This window comes from Procambarus clarkii, chromosome 16, assembly GCF_040958095.1.
Source record: "Procambarus clarkii isolate CNS0578487 chromosome 16, FALCON_Pclarkii_2.0, whole genome shotgun sequence".
Classification (NCBI taxonomy): Eukaryota; Metazoa; Arthropoda; class Malacostraca; order Decapoda; family Cambaridae; genus Procambarus; species Procambarus clarkii.
Window position 1 is genome coordinate 12894720 of NC_091165.1, and position 21410 is coordinate 12916129.

Below are 21410 nucleotides of genomic sequence, written 5' to 3' on the forward strand. Positions count from 1 at the left end.
TGTTCTACAGGGGCGCCCACGAAAGCTGCTCTTTCGTCAGATTCATCTACACGTTCACTGCATTTTGATACTCGGCCGACTCAAGCCCTTTGCGCAGTACAGGACTTACAGCTTGCGTTTCCGACACTTCGTCGCCTTCAGGACAATTCAGCTCTAGATGTGATTACCTCGTTGTCCTAACTACGTGCCTACATTACCTCCTAATGTCCTGGTGCCCGAGCCCATCCGCCCCGGATCTAAATGCTCCACCAGCGACCCAAGGACGCAACAATTATGCACATTCTTCTCTCCTGCTACACCGAGCTTGTCCACACACTGCCTACATCTTTTGGTACCAGACTACAATTTCCACAGTCAACAATGTAGTACTCGGCGTGTACAGTCCTAATCAACCCAAGACGCTACAGCTTCGACACAGAGCAGACAGCAGACTACGACCGCATCGAGCCGCCACGCTCTCGCTCCCCGAGTTTAGACACTCACAAATCTCAATCGAGCCGCCACGCTCTCCCACATAGAGCTCCACGACTCCGGCCTCACTCAGCTCTCTGCTCTGCTCCAGGCTTCGTCTCAACGTCTGCAACACTGCTAAGTCCAGAGACACATCCGCCGACTACGCAGTTCACTTTTCGATGTAACGACCGCTTTCCCTATCCGTTGCTAGCCGCGGCCTCTATTGTAATAACCCAATAACCCAATGTTCCCCAGTATTAATCCTGTTATCTTGTTATCTCTCGTGATCGTAATATACGCTCTCTGTTGCACATCTCTGTCTCTTCACTCAATACCCCAGCTTAACACTGTTACAGTCCAGTATGACCCCTCACTGGACTGCCACGTATGTAAGAGGAATATTAAATGAGGAAGATACACCAAGGACAAGGGTTATTAGTAAAAAAAAACAATAACAAAACACATTTACACTGCCACCACCTTCCTGACCAACCATACCTGAATGTGTCAATCACCGATCCCCCAGGAAGGCAAGGAATCAGTAACCCTGGGACTCCGGGTAATATGAACTTCAGTAATAAATTCTGGAAAATTAGTTTGTGTAATTTACGTTACTAATTTAAATCCAAGGGCAACTTTAGTATCTATTACTAGTAGGAGAACATGGGGGCTTCCAATACAACACCTAAAAATGACAACGTAGCAAAATATATCAAAGGGGAGTTAAGTGAATACCACTGGACAAGCTATACAATTTATTTTATGAAACATGTAAATTAAGACAATTTGAACACATAACCTATTCTATTTCCCTAGAGGCACAATGGATATTTACCGAGGACACAAAACTCAAGTGCACTATACCTTAAATACCCGCACCACGGCCAAGATGTTGATGGCTGCCCTCAGCCCCGAGGATACGGGCTTGCGGCCCTGTTCCTAATACACTCCCAAGACACACTGATGAAATTTAGTTTTTCCAACTTATTGCTGGGAAGGATTGCTCCTCCCACCATCTAATACAGCCCCAGGGCTCCACCCATTATTTTGGCCCTGGCCAACCATTTAACACGTAGGCCTGAGGTCTGGCTCTCTAGGGCCAATAAGGACTTGGCCCTTATCTCAGGCCAATCACCTTCACTGATCTGTCGTGGAAAGCTACATGAATTTCTGAAGATTGAGTCAGCTCTCCCCAGCTACAGAGAAGGGGGACAAGGCGCGTCTATGGAGCCCAGGCACCTGCGAGCAATGTTTACAAAACTGATAATTTATGTTCAAGCCTGTCTCCTCTAAGATAGCGAGTAGGGACATTTGACTCTGCCTGGTATGGGGAAGGCCGCTGCTGAGAGGGACAGAGAGGGATGAGAGGGGGTGGAGAGGGAAATATCTGAGTGGGGAAGTTGAGTGGGAGAAGCCAAGGTATCCACGACCACCCTACCCTCAGGTCAACCTCTTGACCCTGACAAATGGGCGACAGGGGGGGGAAGAGGAGAGGAGACGAATGACGGCCAAGGGGAGGGGAGAAGGAAGGAGGGGAGAGGGAGAAGGAAAGGAGGGGAGAAGGGGAGGGAAAAGAGGGGAGAAGGGAGAACCAATGAGCTGAGCCCCAGATCATTACAACTCCCCCTCCTCGGAAATTAAGAAATTTGTGTGTAAAGCAAGTTACACACACTTTTCTTATCCAGAAATCCTGCCCTACCCTAACCATTAACTCCAAAAACAAACATTTTCAATCCACACTATTTTCAACCAATGCCTCAAAACAAAAGAAATTCTCTAATCCTAACTAATTCCATACAATACTCCAACAACAGTAACGGCCCACCCAAAAGGTGTGCCCCAGCATGTATTTATACCTATCAACACAACTGTAATAATACATAAACTATAAGGACAGAGACCGTCCCTATAATCCTGGCTATCCAACTTGGATGCAGCCACGTACCCTTCCAACTACCTGGAAGACAAAACATCCTATACCTGTCTTGATATAGTAACAAATAACTGGAGAAATCCAAACCTAACAATTACTAACTAGCTAAAATCAGCTGATAGCCTTCAGCTATCCCAGTATTCCACCCGGAATAAAGATCAAACACATCACACAAAACATTAAATAAAAAAAATCAATGTCATTAAAAAAATTAACAAAATTATAAAATTATATCAACATGGAAGAACACTACCTCTCAGGGACCTAGTGTTCCACTCCACACCTGTGGCAACTGTCCACCACAGCGCATCCCAATCTTAAAATCTAAAGAAAAGACACAGAAATATTTTTATTATTAAAAAAAATTCAATGTCCACTGACATGTCCCTTAACCAACAACAACACTCTGGATACAAGTTCCTCAAACTCCTAATATCCCAGAGTTCATATTCAAGTCCACAACCACAGCGGGTGTACACATTTGTCAGACTGTGTACCACACCCTTATTGTTCAGTAAACCACAAAAAAAAAATTAAAAAAAATATATGCATAACTATCAGTATCTAGGATCTAGAAAAATCTAGATAAAGTTTCCCACTGATCAACGTTTCTAGAGATCCTACTAGATGGTTCTCAAACCAGTTCACTCATACAACTTATCTAGAGACAGGGTCATTGTCTAATGTTCACTTTCTAGATTTATTTCTCTATTTCACTAGTTCTAGTTTTCAACATTTAATACTGGTCCAGAGAACTTTCCGAAGGTGTATAGGTGCTTACTATCAGATGGAAAATTAAAAGTTGAACTGTTCCGAGTTACCACAGTTTACTATATTAATAGCGTTTATTTGTATGTGAAACTTTTCTATAAATATTTTCTCTCGTTCGTTCCTGTTGACATTTCGTTGCTGTAGATTCCGGCGACTACCTCATGTTGCTTGAAGATCCTGGTCGTCTGGATGTTCCATTTCCGGCCTCGGCCAACTACGGACAGTACAGGGGGCCTCGTACTACCCGCACCTGCCTTGAGTGACAGCTGACAGCTGGCGGCTGTCAGCTCAGGTGGACCCCGCTAACAGGAACCCGGGTTCACCTCTTCTTATCGCTCCCCAAACAGTCTTGATGGATTGTTGTTAACCATGGCTGCCACAGTAGAGCACAGCTTCGACGTGTCACGATGTCTCGCGTTGGTAGTGAGGTTCGAGTGGCGTTGAAGAGGATGGCATGGTGACAGGACAGGTGGGCCCTGCCTCAGCTCCTGGGCGACGTCATCTACCGGCGTTTACTTGTTATCCCGGTACTACTGGGCCGGTACACCTTCCGTGCAACCCCTCGTGTAGCTGAACTTGGGCCGAGGTACAGGATTGTACCTCATCTGGCGATTCCGCAAGCACTCTGTAGGGGTAGTGCTGTTCGTACCTGGGACCACCGCGTTGCATCTTGGTTTCCACAGACGACGCAACCGCAGGTTTTGACAAGAGCTGACAAGTCCTTGCAATTAGCGTTCTTCTTCGTAGACCACTCGTCTTCCACTTCCGGTTTTCCCGCAGTCTTGACTACGCGGCTGGTGGGCTTGGTTGGTGACCTTGAGACAGCTAGCCCACGGTTGTAATGGTGACTGGACTCTGCTCCGTGATGACAGCATGGCTGGACTGGGACAACCTCGTTAGTGACGTGAGGTGTCGGCCGGGTGACTACGCCAGTCACCCCTTCCGGATAACCAATTGACGAGTTACCGGGTACAAGGGGGAGGACTTTATGTAACGTGCCTCAGACCCCGATCTTATCAGCCAGGTGGGTCATCCCCAGACCTGCTGATCTCGATCCTTGGTTCACGTGTGACTGGGAGGCTGGAACTGGTGTACCATCAGACCTGAGAAAGACAGACAACAACAAATGGCGGAAGCATGGATATTACTCTGAGGTGTAGGAAGTTGGAAACCCCAGAGCAAGGCAAGTATGCTACCTGAGCCATGCACATCAGTAAATACACACCAGTGCCTCTACAGGATAATTATTATGAAATTACTAAACCTGACTAGAGGAGATCATTACCAATTTACTGTACAGCTCGCGACCTTGTTACCATAGGGTGACAAGATTGAACTTGACTACTGATGAGATCTGACAGGAGGTCATCCTCATCATCTGACTCAGCACTTGGATCATTAGACAGGTCAGGAATTAGACTTGCTGAAGGCAGCTCTAGTTCCTCCCTCGCGTGATAAGGTTTTAATTTATTAATGTGAATCGTTCTCTCAACTTGGTCTTCAAAAATACCTTTAATAACAAAATTAACCGGACCTTTTCTTTCAATTACCCGGTAAGGGCCCCGCCATCTAGGTGCAAGTTTCCTACTCTGATTGGCAGGAGCCGCCTCATTAACTCTCAACACAAGACTCCCGACTTTCAACTCAAGAGGTCGTACCTTCTTGTCATAATGCTGAGCATAGCGGTCTCGTGCTGTCTTGGAAGCCCTAGCTGCAATTCTCCATGCATTTTTCATCTTATTTAAAACTTCTGATGGGTAATCTTCCCCATATACAATATTATGTCTGTTAAGCAGACCTGATGGGAAATTACATGAATGCCCTGTGAACAGCAAAAGGGGTTGGGTGTTAATGGACTGATGGATGGCAGTGTTCAGAGCTAGTTGGACATAGGGGAGTTGTTCGTCCCACGAATTTGCATCATGCTCTGCAAGAATTGCAAGCATATCTTTAACTGACCGGTTCGTCCGTTCTGTCATGCCGTTAGCCTGAGGGTGATAAGCCGTAGTGAATGCTGAAGTGGTTTCTACAATTTTACATACTTCTCTAAAAATATTCCCATTAAATTCCTGACCTCGGTCAGAAACTAACACTTTAGGAGGACCAAATACAGTGACGAACCTATCTAAGAACGCCTTTGCAACAGTTCGTGAATCCTTCTGAGGCAATGCAATCAGTGTGGTGTACCTGGACAGGTGGTCTACCAACACCAATACGTAACGGTTTCCTGAATGACTGTGATGCAGATCAATCAGATCAGCCCCCACCCGATCTAAAGGTTCCAAAATTTCTGGGAATTCTTGCAATGGAGCTTGTACCTTAAGGGTACCTTTCCTCCTTTGACAGTGACCACAGGACTTAACGAAGTTAATGACCTCTGTTAACATACCGGGGAAGAAAAAGAGTGACTTGGCTTTCATGTGAGTTTTAAAAATCCCCGGATGACCTGCAATCTTAGACGAATGTGCGAGTTTCAACGCCGACTTCTTCAACACCTCTGGGATAACCAATTGAAAAACTGCACGATCCTTCTGTCCCTTTACATAAAATAAGACCCCATCCTTCATTTCAAAATCATGAATTGCTAAATTACGTTTCTTCGACGGATATTTTCCTCCCTCCAAAAGTTCAATAATTTCCTTCCACCTTGGTTCGTTCATCTGGAATTCTCGCATTTTCTCACTGGAAATATTCTCAATGTTAAGATTTACGTTAATAGTAGCAATGTTTCTACTCAAAGTGTCTGGTACAACATGTGATGGACCAGGCTTGTAAAGTATTTGGAATGAGTGAGCAGCTAGTTCATGAGACCAACGGGACATGCGAGGGCACTTAGTTCTTTTCTTAAAAATATGAGTCAACGCCCTGTGATCTGTATAAATGACAAAGTGACGTTGGAAAAGATACGGTTCAAAGTACCTGACACTTTCTACCACAGCCAAAGCCTCCCTATCCGTGGCAGAATAGCGGACCTCCGGACCCTTAACCTTCCTGCTGAAATATGCTACTGGGTGAGGAAGATTGTCATTATCACGTTGCATTAAGCACCCACCAATAGCTATGCCACTGGCGTCAGTGTGTACTTCCCACTCCTTATCAAAATCCGGTACTGCCAAGACTGGGGTGGTAATGAGTTGACTTTTTAATTTTGCATAAGCGTTATCATGCTCAGGTTTCCAAACGAATTTAACATTTTTCTTAGTGATCTCAGTTAACGGTGCTGTTGTACTTGCAAAACCCTCAATGTGGCGACGGAAATATCCGGCTGCCCCCAGAAACCTTCGAACATCCTTTGCTGTCTTAGGTGTAGGCATGTCAGCAATGGCACGACAGGAGTCGGGGTCAGGTCGGATACCGTCTGTGCTCACCTGGAATCCCAGAAACTTGAATTTCTGAGATGCCAGAGTGCACTTACTCACGTTTAGTTTGAACCCCGCCTTATCTAACAATGCCAACGTCTCAGTCAAATCTCGTAAGTGCTCATCAAACGTCCTGGAGTAGATAACCACATCATCCAGGTACGCTAACGAGTGCCTCCCCAAGACTGGACTGAGGATATAATTAATTGCCCTCTGAAATGATGAAGGCGCTGTCTTTAACCCGAAAGGCATCCGCTTGAATTGATAAGTATGAACCCCATCAGAGAAGGCGGTCTTTTCTCGATCTTTCTCAGCAACTGGGATGGCCCAATACGCAGATTTCGCATCCAGAGTGGAAAAGTATTTGGCTGCCCCAAACTGATCTATTATTTCTTGTATCCGTGGCAAAGGATACACATCACCTTTAGTAATTTCGTTTATCTTTCGGTAGTCAACACAAAACCTACACTGCCACCACCTTCCTGACCAACCATACCTGAATGTGTCAATCACCGATCCCCCAGGAAGGCAAGGAATCAGTAACCCTGGGACTCCGGGTAATATGAACTTCAGTAATAAATTCTGGAAAATTAGTTTGTGTAATTTACGTTACTAATTTAAATCCAAGGGCAACTTTAGTATCTATTACTAGTAGGAGAACATGGGGGCTTCCAATACAACACCTAAAAATGACAACGTAGCAAAATATATCAAAGGGGAGTTAAGTGAATACCACTGGACAAGCTATACAATTTATTTTATGAAACATGTAAATTAAGACAATTTGAACACATAACCTATTCTATTTCCCTAGAGGCACAATGGATATTTACCGAGGACACAAAACTCAAGTGCACTATACCTTAAATACCCGCACCACGGCCAAGATGTTGATGGCTGCCCTCAGCCCCGAGGATACGGGCTTGCGGCCCTGTTCCTAATACACTCCCAAGACACACTGATGAAATTTAGTTTTTCCAACTTATTGCTGGGAAGGATTGCTCCTCCCACCATCTAATACAGCCCCAGGGCTCCACCCATTATTTTGGCCCTGGCCAACCATTTAACACGTAGGCCTGAGGTCTGGCTCTCTAGGGCCAATAAGGACTTGGCCCTTATCTCAGGCCAATCACCTTCACTGATCTGTCGTGGAAAGCTACATGAATTTCTGAAGATTGAGTCAGCTCTCCCCAGCTACAGAGAAGGGGGACAAGGCGCGTCTATGGAGCCCAGGCACCTGCGAGCAATGTTTACAAAACTGATAATTTATGTTCAAGCCTGTCTCCTCTAAGATAGCGAGTAGGGACATTTGACTCTGCCTGGTATGGGGAAGGCCGCTGCTGAGAGGGACAGAGAGGGATGAGAGGGGGTGGAGAGGGAAATATCTGAGTGGGGAAGTTGAGTGGGAGAAGCCAAGGTATCCACGACCACCCTACCCTCAGGTCAACCTCTTGACCCTGAGAAATGGGCGACAGGGGGGGGAAGAGGAGAGGAGACGAATGACGGCCAAGGGGAGGGGAGAAAGAAGGAGGGGAGAGGGAGAAGGAAAGGAGGGGAGAAGGGGAGGGAAAAGAGGGGAGAAGGGAGAACCAATGAGCTGAGCCCCAGATCATTACATCGACCCCAGTTACCAGCCGCACCACAACCTGATCCTACGACAACGGACGATCCTGTACGACCTCTCACCCTACAACCCCAGTTACCAGCCGCACCACAACCTGATCCTGCGACGACGGACGATCCTGTGCGACCTCCCACCCTACGACCCCAGTTAGATGACATCAGCGAAGAGGAGGAAGTTAACTTTGATGGTTATGTAACGCGAGCAGGGCGTACAATTCGCCGACCAGCTAAGTTCCTTGATCAAGTATTTTTCCTTTCATCCCCTGGGAGGGGGAGTTCTGTAGCGAGTAGATTATCCCAATAATATACTCGCTCCAAACATAGTGTTAATGTTCCTGTCAACCTTTGGAGATGAATGAGGTGAGGCGTTGCCCGGGCAACACGGTGAGATGCCCGAGCAATATAAGCAGCGGTGTAGCGAACATTAACTAGTCTACTTTCAAGTGTGGTCTAGAGCAGACACTTGCGAGATACTGTACCAACGCTCAGTGCGCTCAACTCACACCAACGTATCACCTGTGTACTTCTGTATATTCGACCAAATATATATATATAGTATCTTAGTGTCTGTGTTTATTTGTCACCATACTTTACGTAACAATAGAACCGTTACAAATTATATGTACGGGCAGCATAAAACATTCACTAGACAGTGTGACATTGTTATGGTCAGAATTAGGCCGGGATATCGATATCTATGGCAGGTTGCTGCAGGTAATGAATCCCCCAATGGTAAACATTCCAATTGTAAACTATGTGAACAAGAGCTGGGACATATTCTCCAACACTATAACTGTGATTGCCCTGTTTTCAGTGACTTCAGACCAAATGGTATGAAGTATTTTGAGCTCTGTAATTACTTCATACACTCAGTAATATTGGAAGATATTTTTGTGCTGTACCAGATTTTGCTAGTGAGGGCTAATTGATCAGCCTTACATTTCATGTTCTCTCCTGATTTTTTAGTCAGAGCTGATTTGGTTTCGTATTGAGACTGGTATTTTCTCCCCTGATCCATGTATGACTAAGCATCCGATGAGATGGTTGTTGTTTTTGTTGATTCAGCTACCCGGAACAAGTTCCAAGTAGCACGGGCTATGGTGAGCCCGTAACTTCCCTGGCACAGGAGCGGTGCTGTGTCCCCCTTGAGATGGGAATATTAGATGAACTTATTTTCTGTTCGTAGAAAATGGACCGTATTAAAAAATGACCACTGAGTTGGAGGAATAACTTGAAAAATTTTAGAATTATAAATCTGTGAATAATAATAATAATAATAATTAATTATTTATAATATTTTTGTTTGTTTTTTTGTATTTTGTATTTATAGCTATTTTTTTATCAACACTGTGTAATCTTTCATATATAAATAGGTAGCAGTACATTGCTGTGTATACCTAGCGTGTTAATAAAAAATAGTGCTATACCTATGGTTAAAATAGTCAAGAGGTAAGTAAGATTTTGTCCAAGACTAAACGAATTATTATTACTTGCTAGTACGTGTATAAGTGTTGTGTTGATATAGTTTTAGAAGTTTTAGTCTTTAGTGTTTTTCCTGTCCGAAACGCTTTGGGTAATAGTAACTTTAGGCATTGTATGTACTAACTCTATCTATAAATTCATCAATATTTATATCACCCCTTGTATGTATGTACTTTACCTGAATAAACATTTGAATTTTTTAAATTTAGAGGCGACGTGTATAAGTGTGACCTTACGTACCATGTCGTGGTAGAAAATGGACCGTATTAGAAAATGACCACTGAGTTGGAGGAATAACTTGAGAATTTTTAGAATTATAAATCTGTGAATAATAATAATCATAATAATAATAATAATTAATTATTTATAATAAATTTATTTAGCAAAATTAGGAATACACAGCAATGTGCTGCTACCCTATTCTATATGACATATTAAACAGTGTAGATCAAGAAATAGCTATAGGTTCAAATTATTAATCCCATCTCACAGGATGGTTAGTCATACATGGAATTAGGGTGAGAAAATACCTGCTTTAATACAAAAACAAACCAGCTCTGACTAAACAGTTTAGTTAGTTTAGTTCAATTATTATGCACCCCATACCCATCTTGTGGGCGGTAGTGGAAAGGGTTACAGAGGCACATAATGGGCTCAGGGACTGAACCCCACAATTCATTTAGCTAAGCAAGTTACAATCTTGATGAGCTAGTTACAAAATTCAATATAAGTCGTCACATCAATTATTAATGTTATATACACATGTACACATACTCATACTTATATGTACATATATATACATATACATATATACATACACATATATATACAATCACATACACAAATACACACAATAATGTTTTGTATCTCAATGATTCAACAAGAGGCTCACAACAGTCACTATACAAGGCACTTTACATCTATGGTGAGTCACACAGTTACTAGTCTTGCTGCACACCCACCCACCCAACTGGGCGGCAGCTTTACAGTCATGTGCATGCATTACCTACAGTAAGCAAATTTTGGATACTTCGCTAAGATTTCGGGCAGCACATCATTATGAATGAAGTACTTACACATTTCTTGGGCACTATTGATGATGTTATCTCTGAATTCCGCGATTTTTTCACATTCCATTATATAATGACGCAAAGTATGCGAATAGTTCTGCTGACAGAGTTTACATTTACAATACAATACAATACAATACAATTTTATTTAGGTAAGGTACATACATACAATAAATATTTACAAGGATTGTTTGACTTATAGGTATAGCTAGTACATACAATGCCTAAAGCCACTATTACGCAAAGCGTTTCGGGCATGATAAACTTAAATGACAAGCTTAATACTAATTGAGCATAATGAGTAGAATGAAAACAAGAAATGAAAACATAGATGAAAAAGCAGCACAAATACAATTATGTCGACAAACAGCGCTCTTTAAAGAAAAAAACAGACTTTGGTTGACAATAGAAGGGTAAGGTAGGTTACAGGGAATTTATTAGGTATAGCTTCGCTTTTAACTTAAACTGGTTGAGAGAGGTACAGTCTTTAACATGGTTGGGAAGGTCATTCCACATTCTGGGCCCCTTGATTTGTAGAGCATTTCTAGTTTGATTAAGTCGTACTCTAGGAATATCAAAACTGTATTTATTTCTGGTGTGATGCTCATGGGTTCTGATACAACCTTCTATGAAGCTTTTGAGATCAGGATTGGCATTATAGTTTAGCGTTTTATATATGTATAATACACATGAGAGAATGTGCAGTGACTTAATGTCTAACATATTCAGAGATTTAAGTAGGGGTACCGAGTGATGTCTGGGGCCAGAATTGGATATTGTCCTAATAGCAGCTTTGTGTTGAGTAATTAGAGGACGTAAGTGATTTTGGGTAGTAGAGTCCCAAGCACAAATACCATAGTTGAGATATGGATAGATAAGGGAGTAATAGAGAGTCACCAGGGCAGGGCGTGGTACATAATATCTGATCTTAGAAAGAATGCCCACAGTTTTTTAAACTTTTTTTGATATGTTTAGAATGTGTCCCTGGAAATTAAGCTTGTTTTTTGATTTAGTCAAATCAACATCAGCAGATGTTACAAATTCCCAGAGGTACATGTAGCCGAGCCTAAGCCTAGCATTGGTAACATCTTGAAGTCTGCTAACATTATTGGATGACCCATAGGCGTGTGGTACTGCCCGCATAATAGAATGATGATAGATGGAGGAACTGATGTGAATTTCACTTTGCCTCAAGTCTCCGAAATTTAATTGATGTTCCCGGAATATTACTGCCCTCAGGCTGCTCAAAGGCAGTCCAAGTTGGTAATCAATTCCCTCTTTACGAGCAAAAGTCTTCGCCAACTCATCAGTTCTATCATGCATTCGGAGACCAATTTGGGAAGGAATCCACAGAAGACAGACTCTGACTCGATCATTGATTATTTCATTATATCTGTGTCTAGCTTCAGAGATAAGCCCGTCACAGTTATGTCATGGGGAGCTGAGGGTAGTCAAGGATGACAAGGAGTCACTTACAATTAGTGTGTTAACTTTGGATTCATATACGCGCTCGAGTGCAAGGATTATGGCAACCAATTCTGTTTGAAGAGTGGAGGCCCAGTTACTTAGACGCGCTCCACACTCATGGGAAAAAGAACCATTTTCAGGGTGCAGATATAATTAAATAGCATTAGTTAGTATATTGCATACAACAGGAAGAATGGCAGTACTTCTACTCAACCAGTTTGCCTATAAGTTATCCGCTGGAGCGTTAGCAACACTTTTTTCCCTACAAACACCACCAGTCAGTTTATTTCTTAAGAAGTATTATTGGTCAACGTCTCTCATGACCCTCACACAGAAAGTAGTGTTAAGTTGCTCAGTTCTTTCTCATATGGTTGGGAATTTCAGCTCCTCCCTCATGTGTGGATGGAATTCAAATCAAAGTCGTAAAGGAACTGGAAGATGAATTATCCATATTAAATTATATCACTGAAACACCTTTTTAGAAAATCTCTGGTCCAAGGGATAGTCCCCCATAATTTGGAAATATGTAAATGTCGCCACTATTTTCAAAAAATACAGAAAGAGCTCAGCAGAAAACTACCGTCTGATCAACTTGACATCACACATCAGCAAGCTCATGGAGGGACTCCTAAAAGAGGGAATCATTCACCATTTCACAGCGAACAATCTTGTAAAATCTACGCAACATGTGTGTGTTAAAAATAGATCCTGCCTTACAAACCTGCTCACATTTCTGGAAACGGTAACCAGCTATTCAGACAAAGGATTTCCGGTATATATAGTATTCATGGACTTCGCTAAAGCTTTTGACAAGGTTCCACACGAAACACTAATAAGGAAATTACAGGCACATGGAATAAATGGTAGACTACTATAATGGATATAAACAATAGTTAAAAAGAAAACGAAGAGTTATGCTAAACGGGAATGACTGGATAAATGTGTTGAGAAGAATACCACAAGGGTCCTTTTTGGGGCCAAATCTTTTTGTTATACATGAGAATATTACAAACATCATCAAGTTCGCAGATGACTAATATTTATGGTACAAATTTGCATATGACACTAATATTTATGGTACAAATTTGCATGACGCTAATATTTATGGTACAAATTTGCATGACGCTAATATTTATGGTACAAATTTGCATGACGCTAATATTTATGGTACAAATTTGCATGACGCTAATATTTATGGTACAATTTTGCATGACGCTAATATTTATGGTACAATTTTGCATGACACTAATATTTATGGTACAAATTTGCATGACGCTAATATTTATGGTACAAATTTGCATGACGCTAATATTTATGGTACAAATTTGCATGACGCTAATATTTATGGTACAATTTTGCATGACGCTAATATTTATGGTACAATTTTGCATGACACTAATATTTATGGTACAAATTTGCATGACGCTAATATTTATGGTACAAATTTGCATGACGCTAATATTTATGGTACAAATTTGCATGACGCTAATATTTATGGTACAAATTTGCATGACGCTAATATTTATGGTACAATTTTGCATGACGCTAATATTTATGGTACAATTTTGCATGACACTAATATTTATGGTACAAATTTGCATGACGCTAATATTTATGGTACAAATTTGCAGATGACACTAAGATTCATGGTGACGTGGGAAGTGGAATAAGATTTGAGGCCTAACTAAGGGATGCACATGAACTACACAAATGGTCAGAGGACTGGCAAATGCCAGTCAATGCAAGAAAAATGCAAGACCTTGCATGTGGGGCATATCAATCCACGTCAAAACTACCAAGTTAACAACATTACCTTGCAGCTGGAAGGTTATATTGTCGGAGAAAACACTGGTAGATTATAGTGCTGGAGAAGACACCAGAAGGTTATAGTGCTGGAGAAGACAATGAGAGGTTAATATCATCAGTGGCAAGAAATATCTTATAGGCTTAAGACAACTTTCAGCAGTTCAGACGCGTTAATTTAGATCGTTAAAAAATGAAGTGGTTGTGTATAATCAATTGGGAAAACTCACAAGACAACGGAAAGACCCTTTATAAGTCGCTTCCTGTCGCCTTCAATGTTGACATTGTAGGCTACATCAGGCAGCCTACACCAAGCAGAATATATCATACAGCCTGAACCATGTAGGCTACAATCCTGTGTTGAAGATGTTTAGTTTATATTAGCAAGTCTATCAAATTATTGTCACATCATCTAATTGATATCACTTTACCTGTACAATTGATTGATTGATTGATTGATGGAATTACCTCAGATCTACAAGGTAGTGTTAAAGTTCTTGGTGTATTATTGTTTTTAAGTTGCTTATAAGCAATTATACATTTAAGTTGAACGCAATTAAATTTACCTTCATTTACCTGAGAGTCTCTAATGGCCTCGACTATTACTACATAGTCTCTCCGGCTTGGCGCCTTTTTTGATAATTACCTACTTCCTTATTACTCATCACAAATCAGCGGTTAGAACAATTAAAACCTGTCCCAAACGGCACTCGTCTGCCTTACTGAAATTACTATCATTATTATTATTATTATTATTATTATTATTATTATTATTATTATTATTATTATCATTATTATTATTTTAATTTCTAATGGCACAGCTATTTATGGTTGTAGCCGGTGAGGTCACTTGTCGTATATTCTGCTGTCTCCAGTAGAAAACTCAGCAGTTCTTCAACTGCGATCACGCATGATTGTCTGTTCCCGTGGCTTCCTCACAGGGTACAGCTCCCGGTCCCGACGTCCTCTTGGCTGTGCGTTCACACAGTCAAGAGGAGGCTGCAAACAGAGTACAATTAATTTACGGTTGCAGAGATACTTGCACTGTGGACCTTCCTGAGACACTCGCGCATGCACTGTAGTCCACTTTGCACCATAATCACACTATCCTTCTATCCTGATACGTTAAACTAACTTCACAAGTTCTACCGCTACTTTGTCTCTTTAATTTATTGTCCATTACACACAGAGATCACACTAGCGTGATGCATCAAATGAGGCAGTGTCTGGGATGCTCCCGGACGCAGGTTCGAATCCTCGTCATGGCCCTTGTGGATTTGTTTTATTGTCCATACTTGTGCCACCATTTTATAAATTGGCGTTATTTAGCATTGGCCTGCTAATACTTCGGCACTGCCAATCACCGTCTATATTCTGTGTCAACATTGTTATTGTAACTAGACCAATCCTCTTGGCTGCTTTGTTTCTAATGACGACTTGGCTCAATAATGTTGACACTGCTGCTAGGTCAACGCCACGAGAGCTATCTTAGGCTCACACTCGGACACCTTGTCTCCGACACCACACTTCTGAGGCCTTCCACTTGAGACCAGTCACGGCTCCATCCGTCGACTTCACTTGCTTTTTTGCGACTTTTCCTGGTATACTTGAAAGCTTGTCGTCCTTCTCTTGACGTAATAAATCACTTCGTGTGTCTTCCTCAGCTCACACGCACTTGAAAATCTCAGCGTTCACACATCGGACCACACACGCAATGGAGAGTTTTTGGCCGTCGACGCTGCCTTGTCGTTTAGATTCCGTTGCACCATTCTGTTGTTTTAGATTCAGCTACTCGGAACAAAAAGTTCCAAGCAGCACGGGTTATGGTGAGCCCGTCGTACTCACCTGGCACAGATGTGCCGGTGACCACTCCGATGGTGTTATTGTTGTTTTAGATTCAGCTACTCGGAACAAAATTTCCATATAGCACAGGCTATAGTGAGCCCGTAAAGACCACTCCAACAAATATCATCTGTTTATATCAGCTGCTGGCTCCCATATACCATTGGACCTCACCACTGTTCTCTTGGGGCGGCTCTACTGACGCATCATCAATTTAGTGAAATAAAACCACCAAACGTGGAGGCAGACTGACAGATACACTCTTGATAGCCTCTCGTGGGCGAGTGATGTATTGTTTGAAAAGATGAAAGAGAACCACACAGCCAGTGAGAGAGAAACTATGATACAACCCAGTCACTGGTGTGTGAACAGACTCAATAACTGAGGAACTGTGAGTGGTCTGCTTGTATTTAACAAAGCACATAGAAAATGTTCACCCACTTAGCTAACAAAACTACAAAATAATAGGTAGCCTATCATATTTAAAACTGCACGATATTTCTTCTCAACCTAACAATTTTAACGCTCTTACCGCGAAATACGCATTTTGGAACTCATTTTGCCAACAAATTGGCGACCAAAATGTAGTCACTTCAACAAGTCAAACATTTTGCGAATAAATAACTAATGGCAAAATTATTTTTAAATTAGTTTCAAGTACTAATAATGATACACATGTAAAGGTATCAGACTGTTACTATTATATGTAACTGTACTTTCATAGCGTTCTTCTAGCTTGCAACATCCAAATAGTACATGCATATGACAAAAACAAATAAACCGCATTTTGGGTCTGGCTAGTAACTAGATGGGTGATCATGTAGTTATCTTGCTCTCCCCCGACAGAGTGTAGGTATACCCAAATATACACTGGTGGAGGGATGAGAGTAGAGACGGCAGTAAGAACAATGGCGCCATAAACAGCAGGCTAACAACAGCAGCAGTAGGAATACCTACAGCAATAGTATCAAGAGTAACAACAACAGCAGCAGCAGCTACAACATTAAGATAAACATGAACAGTAACAAAGGAAAGAGTAGCAACAGAGTATGAATGTGGTTCTGGCAGCGTCCCAGGCCGACACCGGTGGTATAGAGGTGAGGTGGCAGAAGCGCCACCCAGTGTAGTGCTTCACCACCCGCCGCCATCAGTGCCACCGTCGTGTAGTGCCCCACCACCGTCAGTGCCACCGTCGTGTAGTGCCCCACCACCGTCAGTGACACCGTCGTGTAGTGCCCCACCACCGTCAGTGCCACCGTCGTGTAGTGCCCCACCACCACCCGCCGTCCTCCTCCCCGTCACCAGAGTAAGGCACGACACTCACATGTAGAGGGCGGGGTCGGGGAAAGGGAAGGGAACTATTAGGAGACAACACCAAGCCATTACGACTATATACCACTTGGAAGGGGTCAGGATAAATATTTGGGATGGGACGAGGGAAAGGAATAGTGCCCAACCACTTGGACGGTTGGGGATTGAACGCCGACCTGCATGAAGCGAGACCGTCGCTTTACCGTCCAGCCCAAGTGGGTGTACGGCAGGGAATGTACATTTGTATCGTATTTATTTACATGTATTGGTGGCAGGCTACAGCGTCTCAGTATACTCAGGAAGTCTTCCTGTGTGTGCAGCCTACAGTAGGCAAACTTGGGATTCTTTCCTTGGCGAGGGCCATGTTTATTTCCCTCACGAGTCATGGGGTCCTCTGCGCTCTTCTGAAGGTCAATGTCAATCCGGACACGAGGGAAGTCACGAACTCGGGGGGGGGAGGTGGGCCCGTGTGAGGGGAGGGCGGCACTGCTCAATTGATCGTCAACCTCTCTTCCAATCCCAGCCTTCCTCCAGTCAAACTATCCACCGGCGGTCTTTAGGACGCAGTTCTGCTGTAAGAGACGTACAGTGTTGACGTTATCTGTCTCACAGTGTTAGCCTTATTGTGGTACAGTGTTGACGTTATCTGTCTCACAGTGTTAGCCTTATTGTGGTACAGTGTTGACGTTATCTGTCTCACAGTGTTAGCCGTATTGTGGTACAGTGTTGACGTTATCTGTCTCACAGTGTTAGCCTTATTGTGGTACAGTGTTGACGTTATCTGTCTCACAGTGTTAGCCTTATTGTGGTACAGTGTTGACGTTATCTGTCTCACAGTGTTAGCCTTATTGTGGTACAGTGTTGACGTTATCTGTCTCACAGTGTTAGCCGTATTGTGGTACAGTGTTGACGTTATCTGTCTCACAGTGTTAGCCTTATTGTGGTACAGTGTTGACGTTATCTGTCTCACAGTGTTAGCCTTATTGTGGTACAGTGTTGACGTTATCTGTCTCACAGTGTTAGCCTTATTGTGGTACAGTGTTGACGTTATCTGTCTCACAGTGTTAGCCTTATTGTGGTACAGTGTTGACGTTATCTGTCTCACAGTGTTAGCCTTATTGTGGTACAGTGTTGACGTTATCTGTCTCACAGTGTTAGCCTTATTGTGGTACAGTGTTGACGTTATCTGTCTCACAGTGTTAGCCGTATTGTGGTACAGTGTTGACGTTATCTGTCTCACAGTGTTAGCCTTATTGTGGTACAGTGTTGACGTTATCTGTCTCACAGTGTTAGCCTTATTGTGGTACAGTGTTGATGTTATAGTGGTATTAATGTTGAGTTACCTGTTTTACAGTGTTGACGCTACTCTGGTACAGTGTTGACGCTACTCTGGCACAGTGTTGACGCTACTCTGGTACAGTGTTGACGCTACTCTGGTACAGTGTTGACGCTACTCTGGTACAGTGTTGACGCTACTCTGGTACAGTGTTGACGCTACTCTGGTACAGTGTTGACGCTACTCTGGCACAGTGTTGACGCTACTCTGGTACAGTGTTGACGCTGCTCTGGCACAGTGTTGACACTACTCTGGCACAGTGTTGACGCTACTCTGGCACAGTGTTGACGCTACTCTGGTACAGTGTTGACGCTATTCTGGTACAGTGTTGACGCTGCTCTGGCACAGTGTTGACGCTACTCTGGCACAGTGTTGACGCTACTCTGGTACAGTGTTGACGCTACTTTGGTACAGTGTTGACGCTACTCTGGCACAGTGTTGACGCTACTCTGGTACAGTGTTGACGCTACTCTGGTACAGTGTTGACACTACTCTGACACAGTGTTGCTAAAGTGTTCTACAGTATTTACAATTTGTGGCTACAGGATCGAGCCGTTAGCTCTTGGACGCCGCCTTTCTAGCCGTCGGTTGTCGAATGTACTGATTCCCGATTTTTCTCTATCATATCTACTACATATATTTTAATCTGACAAACACACATCCCCCAGAACGCAGCCCGGAACAGCTGTCTAACTCCCAGTTACCTGTTTACTGCTAGGTGAGCAGAAGCATTAGGTGAAACAAACTCTGTCCATTTAAAATTTCCTGAATAAAATTTGTTTTTGCCTCGGCCGGGTCGAACCCGAGCCCTTTGGATCACGACTCAGGAGCACTGTCCGCTCGGCCTGGAGGACCTGAGTTAACGTTAGCAGTTTTACAGTGTTGACGTTACCTGTTTTACAGTGTTGACGTTATCTATTTTACAGTGTTGACATAATCTATTTTTACAGTGTTGACATAATCTATTTTACAGTGTACCCAATTGTTGAATCATTCCTTGAGTTTGTCCATGTCATCTTGCTGTTGTGGTACAGTGTTCATATTACGGTGTATTACAGCAAATATGAATACAGTGTTCATATTACTGCAATACACAGTTGGTATTGTGATCAGTGAACACCTCACTGCAATATAGTGTTGGTACTGTGACACAGTGTTCGTATCACTTTTGATAACAGTTTTAATTACAATATAATAAAATTATGTTTCATTTTGTCAAATGTTGATGTTTCTGTGGTTAAAATGTTGATGTTTCTGTGGTTAAAATGTTGATGTTTCTGTGGTTAAAATGTTGATGTTACTGTGGTTAAAATGTTGATGTTTCTATTGTTAAAATGTTGATGTTACTATGGTTAAAATGTTGATGTTTCTATTGTTAAAATGTTGATGTTACTGTGGTTAAAATGTTGGTGTTTCTGTTGCTAAAATGTTGATGATATTGTGATTAAAATGTTAATGTTTCTGTTGTTAAAATGCTGATGTTATTGTGGTTAAAATGTTGATGTTTCTGGTTTTAAAATGTCGTTGTTTATGTGGTTAAAATTTTGATGTTTCTGTTGCTAAAATCTTGATTCTACTGTGGTTAAAATATTGATGGTTCTGTTCTTAATTTAAAAAGTTGAATCTATTGTGGTTAAAATATTGATGTTATTTTTATAAAATATCGATCTTTCTGTTTTCGATTACTGATGTTAATTTTGTCAAATCATGATGTTACCTTTCTCGAATGTTGTTGTTGCTATGGTTAAATGTTAGTGTGAAAGAGTGTTGATGTTTGCCTGAGTTTACCTGAGAACCACTAACATTAATGGTCTCGACGAGGACAGAAAGCCGGCGGCTTGTCGAAGGTCCCCCCATTTGCTTTGATGATCTTTTCCAGTTGTACTTTAAAAGTTAAGAGTTTTAGCATTTACGGCTTCGGCGGGTAGGCTGTTCCATGAGTTTATAGCCCTGTGGGCGAAAAGCATCTCCAGTTCTCAGTCCTACATTGTGGCTTGTTGAGCTTGAAACCGTTGCTCCTTGTTTGTGTTACATCTGACCTTTCGAAGAAATTGTCCGGATCAACATTCTCCAAATTGTTCAGTATTTTAAAAGTTTCGATGATATCCGTGGTTTGCAGTGTTGTCAGCCTTGTGGCCCTCAACCGTTCCTGATACGTGAGTTAACTTAGCTGCGGAATGATTTTTGTTGCCCTGTGTTGCACTTTCTCCAGAGCAGCTATGTCCTGAAGATGAGATCTCCATGCTTGTATACAGTAATCTTAGTGTGAAGGAGTGTTAGTGTGAAAGTGTTGTGTAAAAGTATTGGTGTAAAAGTGTTGGTGTGAAAGTGTTGGAATAAAAGTGTTGGAGTGAAAGTGTTGGTATGAAGAGTGTTGGTGTGAAAATGTTGGCCTGAAAGAGTGTTGACCTGAAAGAGTGTAAGTATGAAAGAATGCTGGTGTGTAGAAGTGTTGTGATTTTTAATATAGTCTTGTCATCTTGTCATTGTTCAGTGTCAGGCACCTTGAAAGATATTTGTCGTCTTGTCCATATATTGCGATCATTGGGGTTGACAGTCTCCAAGTGAGGATGCAAAAACAGAAGACTTGTCTCCTTCAAGGCTGCACTCATATATACAGATGAACAATGTTTTGAAATTTCAAACAATAATACAGGGAATACAAAGCTAATTAAATCTGGGGTCAATAGACTAACACTGCCTTCTGTTATGCTACAGCGGTACACTGAATTGGTGTTCTGATTTAGGTTAAAATGTCGAATGAAAAGATCAACACGAACTGCGTGACGCTGACGCGGTTCATCCTGAAGGAGCAGAAGAAGCACCCGGAGGCCACGGGCGAGCTCACCATGCTGATGATGGGCATCCAGACGGCCGTCAAGTGCATATCCAACGCCGTCAGGAAGGCTGGCATCGCTGCTCTGTGAGTAACTTCTCACTCTGTTTTCCCTCCCTCATAT

At 42.4% G+C, this 21410-nt stretch overlaps 1 protein-coding gene and 1 long non-coding RNA gene across 5 annotated transcripts in view; both read left to right on the forward strand.

The window, feature by feature from the left end:
* The window catches only part of LOC138365181 (uncharacterized), a 28578-nt gene extending 14217 nt beyond the window's left edge, over positions 1-14361 (forward strand). Inside the window, exon 3 of the long non-coding RNA XR_011228724.1 lies at positions 13790-14361. This is a non-coding gene — a long non-coding RNA (uncharacterized lncRNA). The remainder of the gene's footprint in view (positions 1-13789) is intronic.
* Positions 14362-16774: 2413 nt separating this feature from the next.
* fbp (fructose-1,6-bisphosphatase) overlaps positions 16775-21410 on the forward strand; it is a 54813-nt gene continuing 50177 nt past the window's right edge. Inside the window, exons 1-2 of one of the 4 annotated variants that reach the window (XM_069325279.1) lie at positions 16775-17109; positions 21198-21373. In XM_069325279.1, coding sequence (XP_069181380.1) covers positions 21204-21373 — 170 coding nt within the window. In that variant the 5' untranslated portion in view covers positions 16775-17109; positions 21198-21203. Of the gene's footprint in view, positions 17110-17552; positions 17689-18310; positions 18418-21187; positions 21374-21410 lie in introns of those variants that run through there. The other 3 variants (XM_045745516.2, XM_069325280.1, XM_069325281.1) reach the window with 3 other exon arrangements.